A 27,225-nucleotide genomic window follows, 5' to 3' on the forward strand; every position below is an offset into this window, starting at 1 on the left:
GATTAATGTAATGGCTTGTAAAACAATGGAAAAGAAAAAGTTCAAGGACTGAATATTAACTGAAATATACTCCTTTGGCTTAAAATTCTACACACCTGGAACCTGGTTTGTGTGCGTGGCCATTTGTATCCAACCCTAGTAGATGAAGGAAGAATACTATTTTTTCTTCATTCAGTTTCTTAAACAGCGTCTGGTTACTGCGGGCAGAACTGAAGAAAGCCTTAACGACAAAAAAAGTGTTATACAAATTGCTGTTCAATTACAAATATACATGTGATTAAAAATCTTTTAAAAGAGAGTTAAGCTGGCCATAGACACAAAGGTACAATTGCGTGAAACGAAGATTCATACAGTTTTCAGATTGTGTGTGGAGCGTCCCGTCATTTTTCATACCATGGAAATCGGTTGTTTAGTCAGACAGGTTGAAAGATTTATATCGGCTACCAATATAAATCTCTACATGTAATGTCTGACGATATCAATGGATGACTGTCACTACTATTTGTTGGGCATGACTTTTGTACAATTGTTGTCTGTCAATTAATGGACAGTTTGGTTATTTTTCAAACTTTTTTTAATCTGAATGGTTAATGGCAGATGGCTAGACTGAAACTAATGAGTGTTTGTCACACAAAGAATAAAAGCTGCACATCTATGGCCAGCTTAAAAAAAATATAGTGATTATGCTCCAAAATGACTTAAAGGACAAGGAAAGCCTATTATATATTTTACCGCTAATACATCTAGAAGTGTAGTGGCATAACTTTGGGGGCACCCCACAGATTTTTTTGACTGGTCTCCCACAACCCCCAATGGCTCCCCATGTTGCAGCATCTGATTCCTCTGTAGTTACCCCACTGCTAGTGCTCATATAACACATCACTTTGTAAGTGTTCAGCTGTAGTTAATCAACAGCAAGCTCAAACTCATAGTGCACATACACAATGACCCCCCCCCCATTGAAGACACAACATCATTCTACTTTCACCAATAGTTAACAGTGGCATCCGGATGCTATGGTGATGCGGTCTAATTGCAGGTGTCCTCTTTTCTTTCTGCCTCCTTTGCTCATTGTGAGAAGCCGAATGTTGCACATTTCACAGTTTTCATGCATGCACAAATGAACTGTAGTGGCCACATTAATTACATTAAGGACTGCTATATAGTAAACAGTTATATAGCTGTGTCCTTAAAATGAAGGTGTATCCAGCTAACAATTAGAAAATCAAGATACTATATGAGCTACAATAATGAGCTATAAAACATGAATGAACTGCTGCATTTGTAAGACAATAGCAGTCAATTTAATCATTTGATAACACTTTCCTATGCACCCACAAATATGACTTAAAATGCAAAAGCATTTATAAAAAAGAAACTTTTCAAAAGCTATATCTCTGTTTAGAACCTAATTTCACATGGATGACAATTTATTTTTTAGGCACATAGCAACCCAACTATCTAAGTACTTCTTTGTGAGGACTTTCAGGTGACTTTGCTGCCGAAAATAAAACAGTTTCAAAAAGTTCATCCCCGGGGAAGTCAGATTCTGATGGCTAACATATGGCTGATTTCTTAAAAAGACACTAGTATTCCTTTTCTGTAAAATAAGTTACTAAATAAGCTACTGTACATTACTGGGCATTAAAGGGGACCTGTCACCCTAAGAAATAATTACAAATCTCTTGATGTAAGTCAAGCAAAATAAAATGCACTTGCACTGTATACAGTAAATTAGTTCAATCTTGTTTCCTTTAGTCCTGAAATTCACAATCACAGCAAGGAGGCAGGCACAAATGTTGTCAACTCTTTGCATCATCCCAAAATCTTGTTTATGAGCTAGAACAGGGGACCTAATGCTCATGTCCTAAAGTCCATGCACAGGCTACAACAGTTATAGACAGTGAGGAGGGCAGTCACATTTAACATAATGCTATTACTCTTATTGTTTCTAATCTTAACACAAATTCAAATGGGGGGGAGTGTTAAAGAACATGACCCCTTTCATTACCTTCAAGTGCTCAAAAACCCAAGTATCTAATTTTGTTGCATCTGCAGTTGCAAAATCCTCACTTTCAGCAGAGTAACAATGAGTAAAGACATGGTCTCCACTGGCACCTGCAAAAAGAATATAAACATAGCACTAAAAGCAATGCTACAAATTAGAAACAAAATAAACCTTGCCAAATATAGATGCACAACTGAAATGTTCTCTTTAGACCTGAGTCGAAAGGATGAGTACAAGTCAGAAAAGTAATTGTAAAACCAACATTAGTATTCTTCAGAGGTAATATATTTAAGTTTCCGAAGCAATACAAAGGAATAGCATGTGGGGACACAGTTTATATGGTTATACAACTACAACTCTCCAGTAAGTCTACTTGAATGCCTGTTTTTGGACTATTCCCTATGTATAATAGCTTATGGAAGTTGATTTACAGGCCTCTATTTTCCCCCAGGTGGTAGTATACATTGGTGTGTCATTGTGCTTCAATACCTGCTACTGTGCAGAACAGAATTGCCAGGCGTTTATTAAGTAGATCACCATGCACATGGAACCGCCATAACTCCCAACACTTTGTGGTTAGGATTCTCACAGCACCTTCCCTGTCTGTGCATCAAAACTCAATGTGGGGTATTCGATGAAAATGGAACAAAACATAGATTTAGAGATATGCTCTTCAATACAAGATTTGTATTACACCTAACTGCACATCATGGTTTTGGACTGATCATTCAACAATTGCTAGTCTTTGATCCCTGGATTGTGAATGTTTGGCTTCATTAATATTTGAAATATAGGCAGATCATAACAAAAACGTTTCAATACCAGCATAAAAGAAGAGACCTAAAGCTAAAAATGTTCTGTACTGAACTGTAGAATATGACAATAAATGTCATCTCTGGTTTCCTTGACCTATATTAAGTACCTTAGCATGGCCTACATTCCAGCCAATCTCCTCATATCTTTATATAGCCTAGAGCTACCGTAACATTAGGCTGGCTGAATTCTTTACTTTTTTTGCAGTTTGTAATGGGACATGATTCTAATAGTTGTGGCAGAATTTCAAAATATAATTAATATATTGCAGAGCAATAGCAGAGCACATACTGATTTACTTTAATTAGTTACTTTGGTTGAAATACTTAGTAGTCTGAGGAGCAGACTTATTATGTGGTATAAAAAACGGCGACAAAATGGGGAAAGTATGAAATATATCAGTCATTCCATCCACACAGCAATCTTGCATCTACTTTTGAATATTGGTTAATTTAGTAATCTTTCCCCTTACATACAAATTCAACTCAAGAACAAACCTACAGAATCTATCTTGTACGTAACCCATGGACTGCTTGAAATTCATTCTGAAATCATTTAAAATGATGATGGTAGTGAACCAGATGCCACTGCTGAATTTTGTTCAATTAAAACATTTTCATGAAAACCCCATATAAGATACTAACATGTGGTTGTTGATGTCGAGAGACCCTATCAATAGGTGTACATGATATATTTATTTGCATTTGTGCATGTGTATAAGCTCAGGAAAAAAGAACGTACCTTTTGCAAACATGGGTAAAATGTCAGGACTTCCCCAACTCCAAGTGAATTTACTTTCATTGAACACAGAATCAAACTCCACAGGGTTTTCCTTCCACCCTAAAGGGAGAAAACGTAAAGCACATAAAACTAAATAGCAATAATGAATTAGCAAATACAGGTATGGCATCCATTATCCGGAAACCCATTATCCAAATTACAGAAAGGCAATTTCCCTTAGACTCCATTTTATCCAAATAATCAAAATTTTTAAAAATGATTTCCTTTTTCTCTGTAATAATAAAATAGTACTTTTTACTTCATCCTAACTAAGATATAATTAATCCTTTTTGGAAGTAAAACCAGCTTTTTGGGTTAATTTAATGTTTACGTGTTTTTCTTTCAGAGTTAAAGTGATACTGACACTAAAAAATGTCTTTTCAAAATATTAATTTACTTCAAAAGTTACCTATAGGTCATGCTGATCATTTTTCACGGATAGTTCTCCTTTTGTAAGTAATTTTTACTTGAAGTTCATACACCTGAGTGTTTTGCCAACCTGACTGTCCCTTCTTAACCGGTCAATTAGAGTTTCTAAAGCTAATGGACTACTGCTGCACAAATAGCAGCAGCCCTCACCTAGAGGAACAATGGGGATCAGATAAATAATGTAAAAGCATCAGGCAAATTTATAAATAGCATTCAAAGGCAATGTTATTATAGATATAAAAACAATTATTTTCTGGTGTCAGTATATCTTTAATGTATAAGGATCTACATTACAGAAAGATCCATTATTTGCAAAACCCTAGGTCCGGAGCATTCTGGATAACAGGTCCGATACATGTACATAAAAAACACAAAATCTGTGAAAAACACCTAAAAGGGTGCTGTAAGTTTTTTTTGTTCCTGTTGCTTTTGCACTGAATGAACTTTTGCAGAATATTGCTCACTACCTCTTATTAAAATTTAATTTTAAGGTGAACTGGACCTTTACGTTTCCATTCAGTTCCTCCTATCCGTAAAGGTAAAGAAGACCTAGCAATCGGATTTTGGAATGCTAAGTCTACAAAACAAAACAAGAAATTTCAAGAACTAAACTTTAAATCACTGGTGAGTGGCAAAATGTTTGGCACCCCGCAGCAATTAAAATCTCTCACTTGATACCTGGGACCAGTGATATTGTTCACTAAGTGCACCAGCCTAGGGTATTTTTGCAGAAAATCCATGTCGCCATCTTCTTCAGGTTATTCTGTCTTCTTTTCTTTCCGGTTTGGGCTAATGCATGCGCAGTAGAGTGAAAGCTGAATTTAGAAACGGAAAACTTGCTTTTTCACTCTAGTGTGCATGCGCAAGTCCATGCAGGAGAAAGAAGAGAGAAGAGGAACAAAGATTGGGTTGAAGAACTTCTCCAGAATTATCCCAGGCCAGCGCAGTTTTTAGTGAACAGGATAACCGTCCCAGGGCATCAGGTAAGCTATTACAATCACTGGTGCTTGCAAACATTTGGCAACCCCAAAAATTTAGTTTTCCTTTAAATATTAAATAAACCAAATTAAATATTCAATCACCAATATGGATTTATAAAGCTTGTTTAAGAACAAGGTAATGATTTATAATTACAGAGGAAAAGGACATAACATTTTAAAATTGAATTATATGTTTAAAATGGACTCAATGGGGATGGCATCCCTGTAATTTGGATCAGGTTCCGGCTAAGAGATACTGTACAAGTATTATACAGAGAGTTAAGCTATAAGCTCATTCAGTATTATATTACATTGCTAAAAATGATAATGCTTGGCATTACCAGAGCCATAAGTCTAGTTAATGATGTAACCTATGCAGCCCTTCTTGTTATACCCTGTGTTTGAGAAATATTGCATGGGGCATAGTGAAAACACACATAACCACAGTGTTCAGTTTAAAGCAATTGTCAGCAGTTAAAAGGAACTGTACCTAGCCTTTTAATCACTCATTCTTCTTCTAAGCAGAACTGTACATAGTTGTAGAACAATAACGTATCACTGTTTAAGAGACAATGAAGCAGATTTACTAAAGGGCAAAGTGCCCGTCGCTAGCGAAAATTGATAACGAAGTTTCCTATTGCCAAGTGAACTTTCACTTAGGCGAACGATCGTTGCTCCACAAATACACTAAAGTGTGAATTTACATAAAGTTACCCCCTTCGAACTGATAAGATGAAGCTAAATCCTCCTTAATTTTATGTCAGAGACATCATATCCTGTATGCCGTCATAGAAAATAAAATAAAAATGCTGGCGTTTTTCCATATTTTAAAGTGGGATTGTCTTTAAAAGTTGTAACAATTAAAATGTTTGTTTGAACATTTTTAAACCATTTGAGGGTCATGCCACATTTTTATGGTGGGCTCATGTCTAGGACAATAGAGGATCTCTTTTGTTTTTATTTAGATTCTTCGGACATTTTTAATAATAACTGACCACTTCAAGCATTTGCACCAGCATCTCTAGTAAGACACATATATCTATAGCAGAGGGTTTTACACTGATTAGTGTGTGTGCCTTACTTCTTGTGATGGTTCCCTGGATGCTCCGTCTCTGGCACCCTGTAAATATCCAATGTATTGTGAAGTATGGGAATCACTCACGACAGCAGATTAACTGCAATTATGCTGTTTATTGTGTCACCACAATAAACAGCATAATTGCAGTTAATCTGCTGTCGTGAGTGATTCCCATACTTCACAATACATAAGACACATATATGACCTATATGTACCCACCCTATTTAAATTGACCTAAGTGTAAGTGAACAAAGTTTTGCTAGGCAGAAACAAACGTTAGCGAAAGTTCGCTAGAAAAAGCTCACGCTGACAAAATTTATACTAGCAAAACTTCGCCAGCGTTTGGCTGGAGTGACGCAACTTTGCATTTTAGTTAATTAGTGTAGTGGCAGCGAATTTGCGCCTGACGAAGTGCCGCAAAGTGTGGTGAAGCCTTTGGCAAGTCAAAATTTGGCCTTTAGTGAATTTGCCCCATTAACTCTTTGCACCCTCATCCAGAAATGGTAGAAAATGGTAGAAAATTGTAGAAAATATCTACCTCACTAGCAGAGATTTACTGAGACTGTGCGGAAACATAAGCAGTGTTTTCCCTCTGAGGCATCCTCATCCCCAGTAAAGTAGCAGCAACCCATTAGTGTGCTTAGACTGCCATATTCCTGCCACATCTGGGTCATTTAGCATTGGTGGAAACCCCTAGCACTAAAGGGGCCATAGACAAGTGTCTCTGTGCCTAACCTTGCCCTGACCATTAGCATTAGAAAACCTGTTGTAGCTCAGAATTAAAATTTAATACAAATACAATACAATACTGATGTTTTAATTTCACAGCACACTGAATATAGATCAGGCTGCAGGACAATTCAGTTATAGAAATACCAACTCCAGTATTGTTTATTAAAAAGCAAATGGTGCACAGTTAATAAAAACAAGGTTATGCTGGTTGTTTAAAGGTTATGCTGGTAGACATAAGACTCACAAGAACGCAAAAGACAGCAGCTGTTTGGGGCATCTGACTAGGCAGTGCCAGGCTAATGGCTTCCTGTTCGTCAAACAATGGGTGCAGTACCACCTGTACCCCCGGATGGTGGCCTTGTCTGCTGGTTTAAAAAGGACATTGGGGGCAGCTGCAAGGTGCAAACAGGTGCAGACACTACCCAAAACACCCCAGCAGAAGCCTCAAACATGCTTGGACACTGTGAAACAATAGATTTTTACTCAAAAGCAAGCAATTATCAATTATCTATCAATGCTTCTTTATAACACAGCTGTAAAGAATTGTCTTATTTATTAATTACAGTCTGCTGCAGAGTAATGGAGCTACTGGTACATTAAAATGACATTTAGGTGCAGATTTACTAAGCTCGAGTGAATTTTCGAAGTCCAAAAAGTTCGAATTTCAAAGTAATTTTTTGGATACTTCGACCATCGAATAGGATACTACGGGGCAAATTTACTTATGGTCGAATATCGAGGGTTAATTAACCCTCGATATTCGACTGTCGAAGTTAAATCCTTCGACTTCGAATATCGAAGGACTTACCGCAATTCGTACGATCGAACTAAAAATCGTACGATCGAACGATTAAATCCTTTGATTTGAAGGATTTTAATCCATCGGTCGAACGTTTTTTCTTCGACCAAAAAAAGATTGCAAAGCCTATGGGGAGGCTAACATTGACTTCGGTAGGTTTTAGGTGGCGAACTAGGGGGTCGAACTTTTTTTTTTAAAGAGACAGTACTTCAACTATCGAATGGTCGAATAGTCGAACAATTTTTAGTTCAATTCGAAGTCATAGTCGAAGATCAAAGTAGCCCATTCGATGGTCAAAGTAGCCCATTCGATGGTCGAAGTAGCCAAAAAAAACATTCGAAATTCAAAGTTTTTTTTAATCTATTCCTTCACTAAGTAAATGGGCCCCTACGACTTCGAAGTTACTTCGATTCAAAGTAAAAATCGTTTGAATATTTGACCATTCTATAATCAAAGTAAAAAAAACTTTGACTTCAATTAAAGCTACCGAAGTGCAATGTTAACCTATTTTTCTACGTTTTTTTGGTCGATTAAAAATCCTTCGATTCGAGCGATTTAATCGTTCGATGGAACAATTTTTATTTGATCGCAGGATTGCCAAATTTTCTGAAAAAACGTTGATTTCGATATTCGAAGTTTTTTAATTCGATGGTCGAATTTTGAAGTTTTTTTTACTTTGAAATTCGACCCTTGATAAATCTGCCCCTTATACTCAAGTAAATAAAGAATTCTAAAGATTGATTAATTAGTATGCCCACAAACCTAATAGGAAGGATATTAGATTAAATTATAAATAGAATAAAGCAAAAAAAATCATGTAAACTATATTTAGGTAACTTAGTTATTTAGTTAATAAGTTAAATATGGGCTCAAATATCTCTTTGACAATTACAAAAAAAATCACTTTGTCTTAAAGATGAATGATTTCAGGCCTAAAATATAAGACTGCATTTGAGTTACCTATAAATATAAAAGAAGTAAACATAGGTACAATGGTTTAGATTATATAAATAAGATAAATAAGATAGTACTGTTTCTTAATGGCCATCCTCAAACCTAATTACATGAGGTGAACAGGCATGACCTGTTTAAAATCACAGGCATATACTCTATCCTGCTACAATTCTTTGTATAGACTGCTCATTGTATAAACTAAGAAAAGCACATATACTGGTGATCATATGTGGATATTTTTCCAACAGTAATTCATACTTTAACACATTTTCAATAAACAAGCAACGCCAGCAGCCTTTGTTGCAATGTTTAACTGCATTGGTGGTACCAGGGTTGGTCAGACTATATACCTTTTGCAACTGCACTGACATCCTCATAAAATCCTGCTATAAGTGCCACATGTCCTGGTCTGGACTCTGTAGGAACTCGGGTGTGAGAAACACCCCAGCTGCCTCTGGTTTCTATTATATTTCTGCAAACATAAAAAACAAGAAAATGAATATTGTTTTTTGCATTTATTTTACATCACCAACCAGTAATTCTAAGCAACATTCATATAAACATTAATTTAAAAAATGTAAATGATTTTAAAGTTATTTATTTGTAATTGTAGCCAAAAGCAGTATTTAATTCTTCCTCTCTCTTGAAACAATATAGCAAATATTTTCTTCAGGTATATAACCATTTTACTTCTACTACACTCCTTCAAAGCCAAACAAATGCTCCTCGGGCCTCTCCTGCTGTCCTATGAACTAGTGATGTGCGGGTCGAGAAAACCTCAGTCTGCACCCAACCCTAACCTGTTCCCTCCCAACCCGTGCCCACCCGCATCCGGCTTCCCTCCCCCCCCCATAATAGACCCGTGACGACCCGCCAATGATGGGTGGGATGGGCAGGCACGAGTCTATAAAAACTGAGCTCAACCTGAACCCGCTGCCTGACCAACGAGTAAACCCGCACATCATTACTATGTACTCACTCCTTTATGATAAGTGAAAGATGGATAATCCCAGGGACGGGTCTATATATATGCATAATTATGCATGTGTGAGTACAAATCTAATCTAAAGTTTATTCTAGTAGTGAGTAGATTGCAAGAGGTAAAATAGCCCAGGCATGTCCTTATTATGCAGAAAAAAAAAATTAATCTTTTAAAATTGTGGCAGTTGTTGAGTTAGCAAAACTGCTGGCAATATTAATTTAATTCAGATAAATTGGGATTTGAATTTTATATTATTAATATAGATACACAACTTGCAGAACACTGTGAACTTACTTAACAAAAATTATTCAATTATAAACAGTAAGAAAGTTAACTTACCTGAGGTAAGGGGCTCTAGAAGTGCCATTCTCTACTAATTCAAAAAAAGTGTCAGCCCGCAAGCCGTCAGCAACAAAGAGCACCAGGCGTTTGGCAGGAGACCTCAGGCTTGTACTATGTGGGGTCATCCCATGAACCAGTGGGGAAGTGAAGTATATGTCAAATATTGAGGCAAAAAACACAAGGTGCACAGCAAGGCCAGCAAGGAAAAACACCAGCATTTTGATGAGATGGCCTGGGGAAAAAACAAATACGAACAAGTTGCAGAACTAGTTTTAGCACACCTATTTTATTTATCTAAAAAAACATTTCAGCAAAACAGTACGGAGTTGGTAATTACCATTATTTGTGATTCTGACACCATTAGTGTTCATATGGAACACTGTGGGGGTTTGGAGAAGATTTTTTTGGGAAGATATTTGAGTTCATGAGAGGTCTTGGCTTCAACAAAACATTTTGGCATAAATTATTTAAGTTCATATGCATATATTTTTATTGCAGTAATGATTAATAATTATTGAAGTGATGCTTATTATTTATATTTCGGCTCTGGTCAACATCTGTTTTTTATGTTCCAGTGCTCATAACATTTGAACATAGCTTTTAGGTCCAGTGAGCACTTTCTTACTATTTAATTTTGATTGACAAAGCTCTAAAAATAACTGGCTATAGCCATATCATTATTCTATCTAGAATTGCGGCCAATTCTGTAATAGGCACACCTGTTATTTCTGATTTCATCATATAACCTGGGGCTACTGCAGTTTAGAGTAAGATGCAATCAACTTGCCCGGTTCTAGCACATCCATAGATAACACACACTAAACCCCATTTGCAATCGGTGTCAAAGCACAGTACTGCCCCTTAGTGTTCTTTTTTCAAAATACAACCTTAATGTAAACGTCAACAAGAAAAATTTGACTGGCCTATCTATAAGATGAAAAACACAAATATATATATATATATATATATATATATATATATATATATATATATATATATATACTTCTATCTTGTTGTAAGCAGCGCACACTGGATGATTTTTTAAAAAGGTTAATTTATTTTTCAAAATATTAAAAGCATAAAGCACAGATCAACGTTTCGGTCCTGGTCTTGGACCGTTGTCAAGATTATATATATAATATATATACACACACATATATATATACATATATATATACACACACATATATATATACACAGTATATAAAAACCTTAGGAAGATTCCAGTTATCCACATTTTCGTGCTGTACATAAGAATGCCTATAAATAATATAGTGTAATATAAAATTAAAATAACAGTAGCATCATTCATTTAATGTGGAAATGTACACAGGGAGGTCTACATAATGCATTGGGGGTTATTAAAGATTACTCAAGCATTTTAATCAGTTTCACGGTCACACCACAGACAAAATATAATCACAGTGAACATTTGATAACTGAATAAGCAGTGAACAAAATGATTTACATTGATAATGGCAATGATTTTTAAATAGTCTTTTTTTATTATTATTATTTCAGGTCCTCCCTCCAGTCATACATATCATTCTGTCTGAACAGTAGATTAGGCATGATCTATACAATTCTTTCTAACTCCTTATCCGGGAAAGAACACAAAAACCTTTTTGGAGTAACTCACATATAAAACTATTTAATATTACCTACACAATCCCCATCATGTATAATAACAAATTTGAACTCGGCTATCCAAATTGCAATAAGTGCATCTTCCAAAGGCAAACTGGGTTGACAACTGCTAGATTGAGTGATTATAAAATGGGGCACAAAAAGGGTCAGTACATCCCATGAGGCAGTTTGCAAAATATAAGCACAAGAGTGTTTGCCTCTTGAAGAATTGTTATATTCCTCTGCCCTCTGTTTTGGAGCATACAGACCTGTAGCTACCCCAAAGAATATAGCGCTGTGTTCATAAGTGCTATATTTATTAGAGGGGGCATGTGTGTGTTCCCTCCTTCTGCCCCCAACACATACCTTAACCTGCACATCCTTTAGACACACTTTAGACCAATCACCATGGTATCGTCTGCAAACTTAATAATGGAGTTAGATCCAGACCTGTAAATGGATCTAACTCCATTATTAAGTTTGCAGACGATACCACAGTGATTGGTCTCATCAGCAACAATGATGAGACTGCCTACAGGGAGGAGGTCCAGCATCTGGCCACTTGGTGGACAGACAATAATTTGCTCCTTAACACCACCAAAACCAAGGAGCTCATTGTGGACTTCAGGAAGAAGAAGAGAAGTGGCTCCCATGATCCCATCCACATTAACGGGATGGCTGTTGAACCTGTGTCATCCTTCAAGTTCCTGGGAACCCACATCTCGGAGGACCTGTCCTGGACTACCAACACCTCCAGCCTGGTCAAGAAGGCTCACCAGCGCCTCTTCTTCTTAAGAATACTAAAGAAGAACCAGCTGTCCTCAGCCATCCTGGTGAACTTTTATCGCTGCACAATAGAGAGCATCCTGACCAGCTGTGTCACAGTGTGGTATGGGAGCTGCTCTGTTGCTGAGCGCAAGGCGTTGCAGCGGGTGGTAAAAACTGCCCAGCGCATCACAGGGACTCCGCTTCCATCCATTGAGGACATCCAGAAGCACTGTCTTCGTCGAGCACGCAGTGTTCTTAAGGACTCCTCACACTCCTCATCTACTTGGCACATTCAATATTGCACATATTTTGCATATTCAAAATTACTGCAGCAACCTGTACATTTGTTCATCTGCTCGTAACTACAGATTATAGTTACTACAAACTGTATATTATGTTCATATGACTGTAACTCACTCTGTAAATATTATCCAGTACATATCAATTATAATTTATACCTTATCCTGCACTTACTGCTTATTGCACTCCTGGTTAGAACTAAACTGCATTTCGTTGCCTTGTACTTGTACAATGACAATAAAGTTGAATCTAATCTAATCTAAAACTATAGTCACTGAGAAATTGCTGAGTCTTCTTGTATGTTAGTAGTGGGCAGAAGTTGTTTTCCAATAAGATGCTGTACTGTATGTATTTCTAAGTAAGATCCACTAAGCTAAATGTAAAGTAGAAGTATTTATGTCTTTCAACTTTGATGCTGCTGAAGACTGAAAAACACCTTGGAAACCATGGGGGGAAAAAATTAACAGCAACGAGATGCAATCATGCAAAACCACCATCAGGAACCACAGAGCCCCATACTACTTATGTAGTAGGACCCTTCCCCAAAGAAGCCTCTTATTATCACATTGATTACCTGGGTCCTAAGGAGGAGGGCTCTGCCAAAAGCAGAATTCCAATGGGGGAAAAAAAAGACCCATACCACAATGACCACAGACCTGATACACCCTAAACCCAGCCCATTATGCCTCCACCCATAATCCATCCAAACCTGCCCACACTCCCACAAGCCCCACCAATTTAAAATAAAATAAAATGTCTCTGAACAATGGATTTAAAGATATTTGTAAATGTAATTGATGTTGAAAGCAGTATCTGTCTGTCTGTTTCTTTTCCTTTGCAATTAAATTTAAAAAAAATACTTTTCTGATAACTTTTAATTAATGCATATTGAAATGTTGCTAAGAAATAACATTCACTTTCATTAAAAAAAAAAAAAAGTTTTTGGTCTGACATCTCCATTAAAGGAAACTGCACATAGATGATGCATCAGGTATTATCTGATGTGAAATAAAGACTTTTTTTTTATCTTAAGCTGCGTCTGAGAAGTTGCTGGAGTGTGTGCCTATGGTGGAGTTGTCAAATGAAGTATTTCCCCCTAAGCTACGGGTTCGGGGCGCAGCACCCGGGCCTTAGACGACAAGTGGTGAGTGTTTCTGATCTTTAAAGATTGTATTTGATTGAGCGACAGGTTCGGGGCAGTAGCACCCGAACCACAGCGCCGGCTTGGTGAGCGCTTTAAAAATAGCTGAAACTATAAAAATATGTTGTAGCAACCTAGCCGCTAATTAATTAATTGAATAAGCTTGCAGCACCTGTAGATTGTTGGTATGAGAAAACTGCTCTAAAATACTTATTTTAGATCATTTCCTTTGTGCTTCCCTGCAAAACTTCAATTCCGACAAACATAAATGTAGTTGTGTGCGTATGCTGATGTAAAGGAGGAGTATAAGTTATATTACCTTCAGCTCTGTGCTCCATACACACACAAGCTATTTCTTGGTCAGTGATATGATAATGATCCAGTCTAGCAGGGTTTATGCTGTTATACCAGATGTACTAACAGAAGTCAGATAGAATGCCAAGCCTGAAATGCATCATTAACACCCGGCTGATGCACATTTTAGTTGGCAACCTGCTGTCCTACCATTTAGAGGGACATTAAGCACAATACAATAACATGTAAGTTTGAGAGGCTCTCTGATGGTTATTGAATACATTTAACCACACACTTTGTATAACTGTCAGCCAAAAATCATTGAGTAAGGAGAGAGATACTATAATATCATATGCAATAGCTTTGAATGGAAGACTTGTAGTGAAATGCTTCATATTTAATAACACATTTATTCTGCACGTTCCCAGAGATCATCGTAATTCACTGGCCCAATCAAGTTTACAGTATAAGGTCCCTAACCCTGCCCCACAACAAACTAGGAAACCCACAGACTTGCAAATAGCTTGCAGGACCCAAGTGCTGTAAGGCAACAATGTTAACAACTGAAAGTAAACGTAAAGGAGAACTATCGTGACAATGAAAATTTTATATAAACATCATTCTAAAATAAGGCATTTTCTAAATATATTCAATTACAAACTCTGATCTGTTTCTGAAACAACCGTTTAGGGGGGTCATTTTGCCTAGAAGATGTATTAGATAGAGCTCACTGTTTTAAAATCTTTAAAAAATACTGCCTCACTACATGCAGGACTTGTGCCAAAGTCAGTTGTTTTGTTAGATTTTGTTTGTGCTGGAATCAGATCGTTGCGTGATCTCTCATCTGCTAGAAAAGGGAACCCCCTACAAGATATATTGTATCTGACAATCACAATCCGACACTCACTGTTTTTCCCAAATGAAGAAAAACAGATGCTGAGGGTGAAGATATATTTCAGAAACAGTACATCAATTTTAATTGATTATATATTTTTTTTTTATTTCAATATGATGAAAAATATTACATTTTCATTTTTGTGATTTTTCCCCTTTAGGGTGCAGTCATATGTACAACATCCGTCAATTAAAGAACAAATTACATACATTAGCTATAGGGCCCCTTTTCTCTCCCTAGACACACCAAGAAGACCCCACCAATACCGAACCTGTGCCCCTAAACCATGGTGTCTACCAACCTTGCTGCACAGCTTTGCCTTTTTCGTAATGTACCGAGGAGCAGGCTTCTTTTTGGGATCTCCTTGGCAGAGACGCCAACCAGCAACAGAAGTGATTCCAGTGCATCTTAGCTTCAGCTTTTCAGCTATTTGTTTGCATAGGCCACTATTGAAAATGGCAATGCCATATTTTGTCACTCCATTCTACATGCTCCCATACAAGAGCTAAATATAAATGCAGAAGAGGGGTCAGGAATGGGTCTTTTACCAGACCCCATTTTCCATTCTTTTACTAATACTCTTCCCCGGTTCAGATTAGTGTGGGGTTACCTCAGGGTTCTGTATACAGCCCTCTGCTTTTTTCCTTGTACACTCTCTCTATAGGAGACCTTATATCTTAATTTAGCCTTAAATATCACCTATATGCCAATGACATCCAGATATAATTAGCCCACCCCCTCACTAACCACTTACATTCAGACCCAGATCGGAAATTGCCTCGTAGCCATCTCTTCCTGGATGACCCAATGTCACCTTAAGCTTAACCTGGCTTAAACTGAGCACATGGTCTTCCTGCCTAAACCTAGTCCTTCTCTTCTTTACACCATTGCTATTGATGCCATAAATATTAACACTGTTAATTCAGCACGCTGCAGGGGTTCATCTTTGCCCAGGCTCTCTCCTTTACTAATCATATTTATTCTACTGTCAAAACCTGACACTTTTACCTCTGCAATATTGCCACTATATACCGCTTATGCTATCCGTTTAGACCAGAGCTGTCCAACTGGCGGCCTGCAGCCCCCTTCTTTGGCCCCCCAGATGCTGTGTCTGTTTACCATATGTAAACTCAAATTCAAACTCTAATCACCTGTATTGTTCATACCTGTTATCCTCCTGCATTGTTCACACTTGTGACACCTCTATTGTTCACATCCAAAAGCATGTACTGTTTACACCTGAGACCCAGACTGAAACTGCCCACATTGTTCACACTTTATACAAAATGCTAATGAGGCACTAGCACTGTATGTAGTACATATTAGAATGAGAGCATTCCTTGTCTCCTGCTCTGTTCTGTCTTCCCTCCCTGCAGGGCTGGAACTAGGGGCAGGCAGAGTAGGGGCCCACCTAGGGCGCAATCATGGGGGGGCACACTTTTAAAGGGAATTTCCTTTCTTTTTTTAAACCCTGATTTGCTTGGACTTTAATAGTTTTTCAACTTTATAAGCCCCCCTGTTCCAGACAGAATCACTCCCAGCTCCCTTTTGGCAGCTGCTGGCACAGGTACATATTTGTGAACAATATCTTGGCTGCTACTTGCACAGGTAAACAGATGATATGATGGATATTTGGCTGCTGCTGGCACAAGTACATATATGGAGGCAATAGTGTATATTTTTTGGCTGATGCTGGCACATGTACAGATTGGAGCAATATAAAGGATTGGCTGCTGCTGGCTCAGGTACATGGGGCAATATAGGGCTGCTGGCACTGGTACACAGATTTTACATAGTTAAATTGGGTTTAAAAAATACAAAGTCCATCAAGTTCAACCCCCCCAAATGAAAACCCAGCATCCATACATACACCCCTCCCTACTTTTAATTAAATTCTATATACCCGTACCTATAATAACTATAGAGGTTAGTATCACAATAGCCTTTGATATTGTCTGTCCAAAAAATCATCCAAGCCATTCTTAAAGGCATTAACTGAATCAGCCATCACAACATCCCCCGGCAGTGCATTCCACAACCTCACTGTCCTGACTGTGAAGAACCCCATACTTTGCTCCAAATGAAAGCTCTTTTCTTCTAGTCTAAAGGGGTGGCCTCTGGTACGGTGATCCACTTTATGGGTAAAAAGGTCCCCTGTCATTTGTCTATAATGTCCTCTAATGTACTTGTAAAGTGTAATCATGTCCCCTCGCAAGCGCCTTTTTTCCAGAGAAAACAACCCCAACCTTGACAGTCTACCCTCTTCCGTCCCTCTAACCAATTTAGTTGCACGTCTCTGCACTCTCTCCAGCTCATTTATATCCCTCTTAAGGACTGGAGTCCAAAACTGCACTGCATACTCCAGGTGAGGCCTTACCAGGGACCTATAAAGAAGCATAATTATGTTTTGATCCCTTGAGTTAATGCCCTTTTTTATCCAAGACAGAACTTTATTTGCTTTAGTAGCCACAGTATGACACTGCCCAGAATTAGACAACTTGTTATCTACAAAGACCCCTAGATCCTTCTCATTTAACAAAACTCCCAACACACTGCCATTTAGTGTATAACTTGCATTTATATTATTTTTGCCTAAGTGCATAACCTTGCATTTATCAACATTGAACCTCATTTTCCAGTTTGCTGCCCAGTTTTCCAGTTTAGACAAGCAATCTGATGGATTTTTGGCTACTGCTCGAACAGATACAAATTGGGGCAATATAATGGATTATTTTGGTTGCCACTGGCAGAGGTACAGATTGGGGGTAAAAATATGATGGATGTTTTGTCTTATGCTGGCACAGGTAGAGATTGGGGTCTGGGGGCAATCTGGGGGATTGACTGCCATTGGCATAGGTACAAATGGAGGCAATATGATAGGTGCTGGCACAGGTACAGGGGGCTATATGACTGGTAAGGTGGGAAATGGTAATGCAGGACTGGGTGGGGGGGCACTGATTGAAGCCTTTGCCTAGGGTGCAAAAATACCTTGGCCGGCCCTGCCTCCTTGTGTGTGCCATTCTCTGCTTGCCCAGTGCTGCTTGTGTGTGCCATTCTCTGCTTGCCCAGTGCTGCTTGTGTGTGCCATTCTCTGCTTGCCCAGTGCTGCTTGTGTGTGCCATTCTCTGCTTGCCCTACGCTACCTGTGGGATGTAAGCCTGTTAGGGGTTTGTTTTTGGGATTTGTTAGCATTTGGAAATTGTTGTTAAGGGCCCCTAAGGTGTTTAATCATGTGTTGGGGGTTGTTGTATTATCCACAGGGGAGGATGAGGCCTATGGATTTAAGGGTATGTTTTTAACATGAGTTCAATTTTTCACATATGAGTGATGAGGGATTTCCCTGCAGTGAGCACCAACCATTTGGTTTTCTGGTGTGCTACCACCGTTAATGTGGATATTATCTTAAAAGTTCTTGTGGTAATGTGGGTGTGGTTTACAGTGGGTGTGCTTTAAAAGGGGGCGTGGCCAACACTGACTTCCATTATCGGCCCTCCTCCACATAGGCCAGTAAAATGTTGGCCCTCGGTACCACAGAACTTGGACAGCACTGGTTTAGACTATTGCAATCTCCTACTAATCATGGGACTCCCACCTCCCTCCCCTGCAATCAACTCTACTAGGATCCTCCTGCTCTGTCCTAAGCTGGAATCTGCTCAAACCCAGCTAAAATCTTTAGCATTGTTGCCGGTTAAGCAAAGGTTAGCATATAAAATCACTTTGCTAACATTTACTTTACTCCTCTGCTCCCTGTAACTTGTCTCACTGTACGTTACTGCCCATCTCCTACCCTCCTCTCAGAGCCACCTTCTTTTCATACTGTCTTTTAGGAGTTCTGTGTGCAACAACCCCATAGAGAAACCTTCAATTGGTTCAAATCAGGTGGAAATTCAGAAGAAAGAAATGAAGTCTAAGGGACTTGCTGGTACATTCCCTCTTTCCTTCACTAAATTTACCCAATGTAGAAATAAAATGTAGGATTTTATAGATGCAACTGCACCATGTTCAACAGTATGATTACAGACTTTTCCTGCCCACATCCTCATAAGGCCAAGAGAGTTAAGAAGTGACATTGCCTCACATGTACTACAGTCATATGCTTTACTCTTCTATATTGGTAAAACTATCACGTTATTTTGTGGACGTATGTATAATCACTGAGCTCCATCAGAGGGGCATTTGAAAAATATAAATCTGACAAACCTTTAGCTTGACATTTCTGCTCCAGGAGTAACTAGGCTCCTTATGCAGTATTAAGATACATACTTGTGATTAACAATCCTTGATGAAAGCCTGGGCTGCTTGTCACTGCACACACAAGGTAAAGAGATGGAAACTCAGTTTCTCCATTGGTGAACATGCGGCTACAACCTAACCTGCAAAGGCTGAGATGTCTATAGGGATTAGAACAGAAGAGCTTTGGAGAAGCCGCACACCACACAAACCCAAAGATTCTTATCCTGGTGCCCAGCTATAGAGGAATCGGCCAGCTCACAACAAGGGTAAGAAGAATTTCACTGGCACACAGGAGTTGCGATAGCAGGGCAAGCCCTTGCAATTTTATTATGCAATTGTGCAACGTTTTGGGGACATGTCCCTTTGTCAAGCATAGTGTGGACATAGTGCAGACATGATTTCAAGAGGGTTCAATTAACAAATTAGCATACTTAAGATTTGCAGTGAAAAAAGTTTGTATCAAAATACCATTTAAAAGGACAATAATAAACAAAAGACCCACTAAAGTCCATAATTGTTTGTCCCTTATTTTGACTTCACGTAATGCTGGGATTGGTGAAATTTAGAAGTGAATATCTAAAAGAAAAAATGAAACAATATGGCAACAAACTAACCAAGGTAAAAAGGTTAAAATTGTAACAAGTAAACAAAGCAAATTAAAAAAGTAACAGTTACTTAATATAAGATAACCCTGCATCCTAAAGGGATGGGGAAAGGGAACTTTACCTGTCCCTGAAGGGATCTCAAAACAAACTTTTATCTGAAAGGGAAAGGAATAACATTAGTATTTATTTATACTGTTGCATAATTTTATAAATAGCATGACATATTGTACTCCTCATTGAGACACTCACTTTGCAACACCCAGATCCAGTAACACTCCCTTTGTAAGAGAGATCTTTTGGTTTCTTGGCCCTGTTTGCTCATAACTCTTTCTAACACCTGCCAACGGAGCTGCGCCACCCTGTGGCCATGTGTGAAAAAATGCTTGGCTAAAAGGGTTTCTCGTTTAGTTTTAACCATCTCTTTTTCTTTATCCTTAGTTGCTTCTTTTGTCCCTGAAGTGTTTTGACAGACTACAGGCGGTTGATTGTGGATTTGTGTTCATATAATCATATAATCTAGTTTTAATGGATCTGGATGTCTGGCCCACATAGGCCAGACCGCAAGGACATTTCAAGCAATAAATTACATTGCTGGTGTCACAGGTAAAGAAACCTTTGATAGAATGTTTAGAGCCTTGCAATGGATGTGTAACGTGCTCACCAGGAATAATACCGCTGCAGTGCCCGCAATTCCTGCAGGGAAAAGTGCTGTGCGATTTTATAGGGTGTTGATTATTTGGATTACACTTGGGTTTGGTTTTAACCAAGTCACCAACACTTTTCCCCCGCCGGTATGAAAAGAGGGGTGGAGCCTGAAACAACTGACCATACCTCGGATAGGTGCTGAGAAGACTCCAATATTTGAACACAATATTCCGGCACTGCTTAGAATTTGCATCAAAAGTAGAAATGTACGGTATTCTTGAGGACTTGTACGGCTTAACCACCTTTTACTCTAGTAACTGTTGCCTGGGAATAGCCCGCACCTCCTGTTTTTGTAAGATGCTTCCCTCGTATCCCTTAGCCAAAAAATTTTCAATCATCTGCGCTGAAGCATTGTCATATAATTCCTCCGTGGACGCTATGCACCTAACACGTAGCAACTGGCTACGGGGCAAGCCCTTAAATAACCCAGGTGGATGATATGATGTGGGCCGCAATAAATTATTTTTATCTGTCGGCTTGGTGTAGACTGTGGTTAAAAACTCCTGTCCTGTATATTTAATGCTTGCATCCAGAAAGTGTAACTCAGTGGGACTAACCTCCAGAGTAAATTTAATAGTGGAATGTATACTATTCAAATATGCCAAAAATTCATTGAGGCTGTCCAATGACCCAGACCAAAGAAAAAAAAACGTACCGTCCATATATCGCATATACACATTGATCTTAGGGGCAAATTCCATGTTAGAAAAAACAAAGGTTTCTTCAGGGGAAACATTCCTGTGCATAGACTCAATGGAGAAAGAAAATGCTGGAACAGTAAATGCAGGGACGAAATTAAGCCCTTTCTTCAGTGCCGTCAATTCGGCTTTAGAAAGTTTGTATTGTGACAGGTTAAAAACATTAGTTACCTGCGATTCATTTTCTTCCTGCTGCTGCGCGAGCCGGCTTGCTGGCTTTCGCTTGCCCCTCCTGGTCCTCCGGTATGCCTTGGGTGGCCTTTGCCTAAAAAAGAAACCGCAGCCCCTTGAAGAAGCAGACGAATCTCGACCCACTTCTGATGAATGCGCTGATCCCATATCTGATGAAGCCGCTGATGCGGATCGGTGTTTCTGCGTCTGACGCCTTGTGTCTTTCCACGTGTATACTTCCCCTCTGCTGTAATCCCTGGTGTCGTGTGCAAATTTGCGCAAGTTCATCTGTAACAGGTCTTCCTGCAGGCGTTCCAACCTCACCTCCAGATTGCGAATTAGAGCTGTGTCTGTATCTGGAAGGGCCTTGTACTCCTCCTCCAACACATGCAGCTGTTGTTTCAATTCCCTTGATCCGGACTGCAGCTGTTGAACGGTGAGTGTAATCAAGTCGAGGCTGCAGAGGTTCAGGATGACATGCCATTTGCTAGGAACTCCTGATTGTCCTTGAATAAGGCTGGTTGGAGCATGATTCGCAAGCCCCAAGGGATCCGCTGTACCTTGGCATATTCTGCTAAGGATGACATGTGCATGGCCCATGCTACTTCCCGTTTATGCATATATGCGATATATGGACGATACGTTTTTTCTTTGGTCTGGGTCATTGGACAGCCTCAATGAATTTTTGGCATATTTGAATAGTATACATTCCACTATTAAATTTACTCTGGGGTTAGTCCCACTGAGTTACACTTTCTGGATGTACCGGTAAGCATTAAATATACAGGACAGGAGTTTTTAACCACAGTCTACACCAAGCCGACGGATAGAAATAATTTACTGCGGCCCACATCATATCATCCACCTGGGTTATTTAAGGGCTTGCCCCGTAGCCAGTTGCTACGTGTTAGGTGCATAGCGTCCACGGAGGAATTATACGACAATGCTTCGGCACAGGTGATTGAAAAATTTTTGGCTAAAGGATACGAGGGAAGCATCCTACAAAAACACAGACAGGAGATGCGGGCTATTCCCAGGCAACAGTTACTAGAGAAAAAGGTGGTTAAGCCGTACAAGTCCTCAAGAATACCGTTCATTTCTACTTTTGATGCAAATTCTAAGCAGTGCCGGAATATTGTGCTCAAATATTGGGGTCTTCTCTGCACCGATCCGAGGTATGGTCAGTTGTTTCAGACTCCACCCCTGTTTTCATACCGGCGGGGGGAAAGTGTTGGTGACTTGGTTAAAACCAAACCCACCAATCCCCTTCTTGGAAACACTTTCTAAGCTAACCTCCCTAAGGACTGAACTAGCAGATCATCATGACCTTTTCGTTGAAAAAGTTATCACTAGAATGAGGCACCGCTTTTATGAACACAGAGACAAATGCGGTAAACTTCTTGCATGCCTTCTGAAAGCACTAGGAACCACATCCATAGTAAACAAAATAAAAGAGGTGACAAACTGTATCACAGCCCCCAAATAGCCCAAGAATTTCATACGTTTTACACTGACTTATACCAGCTCAAGACACCAGCTGCAAAAGACGGCGCTAACCTACCCGGAGCTATAACTCGTTTTCTTAATAATGTACCTATTCCTCAACTTTCCCTGGCACAACGACAAACGATGGAGACAAATATCACTGCAGAAGAAGTTTCTCAAGCGATCAGCTCCTCCCCTACAGGCAAAAGCCCTGGACCAGATGGATACTCCATTGGCTACTATAAAGAATGCTCAGACCTCCTTATTCCTTATATGACTAAAGCATTCGAAGCTCTGCAAGATGACGCCAAATTCTCTAGCAACTCGTTAGAAGCGCACATCACCCTTCTACTAAAGCCAAATAAGAACCCAGATGACCCGGGCAGCTATAGGCCCATATCATTGATAAATGTTGATGTGAAGATCCTGGCAAAGATCATAGCATCCAGAATACAAAATGTCTTAAAGGAATAGTTCAGTGTGAAAATAAAAACTGGGTAAATAGATAGGGTGTGCAAAATAAAAAATGTTTCTAATATAGTTAGTTAGCCAAAAATGTAATGTATAAAGGCTGGAGTGAACAGATGTCTAATAAAACAGCCAGAATCCAACTTCCTGCTTTTCAGCTCTATAACTCTGAGCTAGTCAGCGACTTGAAGGGGGGCCACATGGTACATTTCTGTTCAGTGAGTTTGTAATTGATCCTCAGCATTCAGCTCAGATTCAAAAGCAACAGATATGACCCATGTGCCCCCCCTCAAGTCTCTGATTGGTTACTGCCTGGTAGCCAGGGTAACCAGTCAGTGTAAACCAAGAGAGCTGAAAAGCAGGAAGTAGTGTTATGACTGACATGTTATACATCAAATCACTCCAGCCTTTATACATTACATTTTTGGCTAACTAACTATATTAGAAACATTTTTTATTTTTCACAGCCTATCTATTTACCCAGTTTTTATTTTTACACTGAACAATTCCTTTAAGCCAACTGATAGGATTCGATCAAACAGGCTTTATCCCTGGCAGAAAGGCAGATAACACTAACAAACTGATCAACATCATGCATTACACTAAGCAAAAGAAAAGCCCTTTTATGCTACTGTCTACAGATTCCGAAAAGGCATTTGACAGGGTCAATTGGACCTACATGTTCTCTTGCCTTGAGAAATTTGGATTTGGGGAACGCCTCTGTCATTGGATCAAATCACTATATTCAGAGCCGATAGCCAAAATTAGGGTGAATGGAATACTGTCAGAATACATAACGATCCAAAATGGTACTCAGCAAGGCTGCCCATTATCACCTACCTTATTTGCCATAGCCCTGGAACCTCTCCTTATACAAATCAGATCGCACCCAGATATAACCGGAATCAGCATTAGAGATCAGCACTATAAGATTGCAGCGTATGCTGACGACTTATTAATGTTTCTTACGAACCCTCTCTCCACGATCCCTCACCTCGATATACTTTTTGAAAATTATAGCCAAATCAGCAATTTCAAGATCAATTTTTCCAAATCATTAGCTATGAATATCTCTTTACCTCTCCCAACAATACAGGACCTATCACTGAACTTTCCGTATAGCTGGGCAAACAGACACTTTACTTATCTCGGAATAACAACCACTAAGGACTACAATGATTGGGTAGATGTGAATTGCTAAACTCTGTATAACAAAATTCTTAAAGACTTAAAGGACCAGTAACATGAAAAAAATTTTTTAAAAAAAATTCGTTACAATACAACGAAAAAAAACACCAAGACAAATTAAAATTTCAAATTTCAAAGCCTTTATTAAGAAATAACTTACCGAAACTCCACTTCCTGTCCCCTTCAGAAACGGCGATATGGCGACCATCCATAGTGCAGTGCTGGATTTGTCCTCCCTGGCTAGCTCCCATAGTCTGACAGCAGGAAGACGGTGCTGGAATGCGGCCCGGCTGGATGAAGAGCTGAAGTGCCCTCACAAAATGGTCTCTCCCTCCCTGGCCCCTGGGTGCTTCACATGCAGGCGGCAGTTGTCGGTGACAGTGACCGGGAGCTGAAGACGGAGGTGAAAGGAGGAGTGGTGATAAACCGGAGGAGGAGGAGGGGAACCCTGGTGATTTGAGTGGAACCAAAAGGGGGAATCGGAACAATCCCAGCGGCTTCTCTCCAGAGCGGGACTAAGGAGGCTTCCGAGCAGCGGCGGGATGCAATCCGTACATGAGAATGGTCGAGTGCTGCTGCTGCTGCCTGTGAGAAAAGCGTGCAGCTGTCGGTGCGCGCTCACGTTTGCGCTTCACATAGACCCGACACCAGCCTCACACTCTCAGCAGCAGAAAAGAAATGATCCTCCGTCAAGAGCGCCATTGTACACATTCCCCAGCAGCAAATCCTCCTCACTGTACGCCGCCAAAGTTACATCCCTCGCTCCCACGGAAACTCACGATGGCTCCTCAGTAAACCGAAGAGCGCTCAGAGAGAAAAAAAAACTTCAGCTCCCGGTCACTGCCACCGACAACTGCATGTGAAGCACCCAGGGGCCGGGGAGGGAGAGACCATTTTGTGAGGGCACTTCAGCTCTTCATCCAGCCGGGCCGCATTCCAGCTAGCCAGGGAGGGCAAATCCAGCACTGCACTATGGATGGTCGCCATATCGCCGTTTCTGAAGGGGACAGGAAGTGGAGTTTCGGTAAGTTATTTCTTAATAAAGGCTTTGAAATTTTAATTTGTCTTGGTGTTTTTTTTCGTTTCATTGTAACGAATTTTTTAAAAAAAAATTTTGATGTTACTGGTCCTTTAAGACACTGGACAGCACAACCTATATCCTGGATTGGAAGCATTAATGTCATTAAGATGAACATTATGCCAAGCCTCCTGTATATGTGTCAATGCATTCGCTTATCAGACCCTACGACATGGCTGAAAGCCTTCCAATCCCTAATAACCAAATTTGTCTGGAACAACCATCCCCCTAGGTTGAGATCTACGCTTTTATATAAAACAAAGACAGGAGGAGGGCTGGCTCTCCCAGACTGTGCTAGATACCTCAGGGCAGTAACCCTTGCTAGGGTGATAGACTGGTCTTTCCATCTAGATAACAAAGGCTGGATCAAAATAGAACAGCAATCTACAGCCACACATCTGATTCATCTGCCATGGATAGACAAATTACATTGTAGGATAATACATAACTCCCATCCTCTACTTAATAGCACATTAACAATATGGGATAAGGCCTAAAAAAGTTCAAATATCTCAGCTTGGCCTTCATCATTAATCCCAATTACAAACAACCCTGCATTTCCTGCTGCAATTCACTCCACTGAATTCAAGGAGTGGCTTGTGGATGGACATTACAATTTTTCCACCTACTAGACAATGGGAGATTGGCTGATTTACCAATTCTCCGGAAGGCTAGACCTACGGCAGTTTTACAGGACTACCAATATTGCCAGATACGACATTTCTACGGGTATTTAGGCGGAACTAATAAGTTAGGTAGGCCTCTCACTTTGTTTGAAAGGATTTGTAGCAGTACAACACCACCAAAACATGTTATATCTGCCCTATATAATATGCTTGACAGTGATAATAAGAAAAATCAATTAGCCTTTCTGTTAGCCTGGGAACATGACTTAGATATAGAAATTCCAGAAAACTCATACAAAGATCTGATTACTAACATGATATATAGCTCACGATGTTGCAAGATCCAGGAGCTCAATTATAAAATCTTGAGCAGATGGTATTACACCACAGCCCGACTACACAGGATATATCCAGCTACAAGCAATATATGCTGGAGATGCAAAAGTGAAGTAGGAACACTAATGCACACTTTTTGGAGCTGCCCTGACCTCTCAAGCTTTTGGTCAGTAATCATACATGCTTGCTCCGAGATCCTAGGCAGAGATGTACCAGCCTCTCCGGCACGCACATTGCTTTTCTGGGATGAGGAAACCAAGGAAGGGGTCCCCGACTTCATACTAGAAAGACATTTACTTAACGCGCCAAAATTCTTATACCTAAGATGTGGAAATCTTCCAAATAACCAACACCCTATGAAATCGCACAGCACTGCAGGATTTTCCCTGCAGGATTATTCCTGGTGAGCACATTACACATCTATTGCAAGGCTCTAAACATTCTATTAAAGGTTTCTTTACCTGTGACACCAGCAATGTCATTTATTGCTTGAAATGTCCTTGCAGTCTGGCCTATGTGGGCCAGACATCCAGACCCATTAAAACTAGATTATATGAACACAAATCCACAATCAACCACCTGTAGTCTGTCAAAACACTTCAGGGACAAAAGAAGCAACTAAAGATAAAGAAAAAGAGATGGTTAAAACTAAACGAGAAACCCTTTTAGCCAAGCATTTTTTCACACATGGCCACAGGGTGGCGCAGCTCC

At 39.6% G+C, this 27,225-nt stretch overlaps 1 protein-coding gene across 4 annotated transcripts in view; it reads right to left on the reverse strand.

The window, feature by feature from the left end:
- The window catches only part of pign.S (phosphatidylinositol glycan anchor biosynthesis class N S homeolog), a 151,821-nt gene that overhangs the window by 119,887 nt on the left and 4,709 nt on the right, over positions 1-27,225 (reverse strand). For all 4 annotated transcript variants that reach the window (XM_041567654.1, XM_041567656.1, XM_041567655.1 and 1 more), the window contains 5 exons: positions 9,895-10,129; positions 8,924-9,045; positions 3,563-3,661; positions 2,012-2,118; positions 96-220 (listed from right to left, as the gene is read on the reverse strand). In XM_041567654.1, coding sequence (XP_041423588.1) covers positions 96-220; positions 2,012-2,118; positions 3,563-3,661; positions 8,924-9,045; positions 9,895-10,115 — 674 coding nt within the window. In that variant the 5' untranslated portion in view covers positions 10,116-10,129. The remainder of the gene's footprint in view (positions 1-95; positions 221-2,011; positions 2,119-3,562; positions 3,662-8,923; positions 9,046-9,894; positions 10,130-27,225) is intronic.

Source organism: Xenopus laevis, chromosome 6S (genome assembly GCF_017654675.1).
Source record: "Xenopus laevis strain J_2021 chromosome 6S, Xenopus_laevis_v10.1, whole genome shotgun sequence".
NCBI lineage: Eukaryota > Metazoa > Chordata > Amphibia > Anura > Pipidae > Xenopus > Xenopus laevis.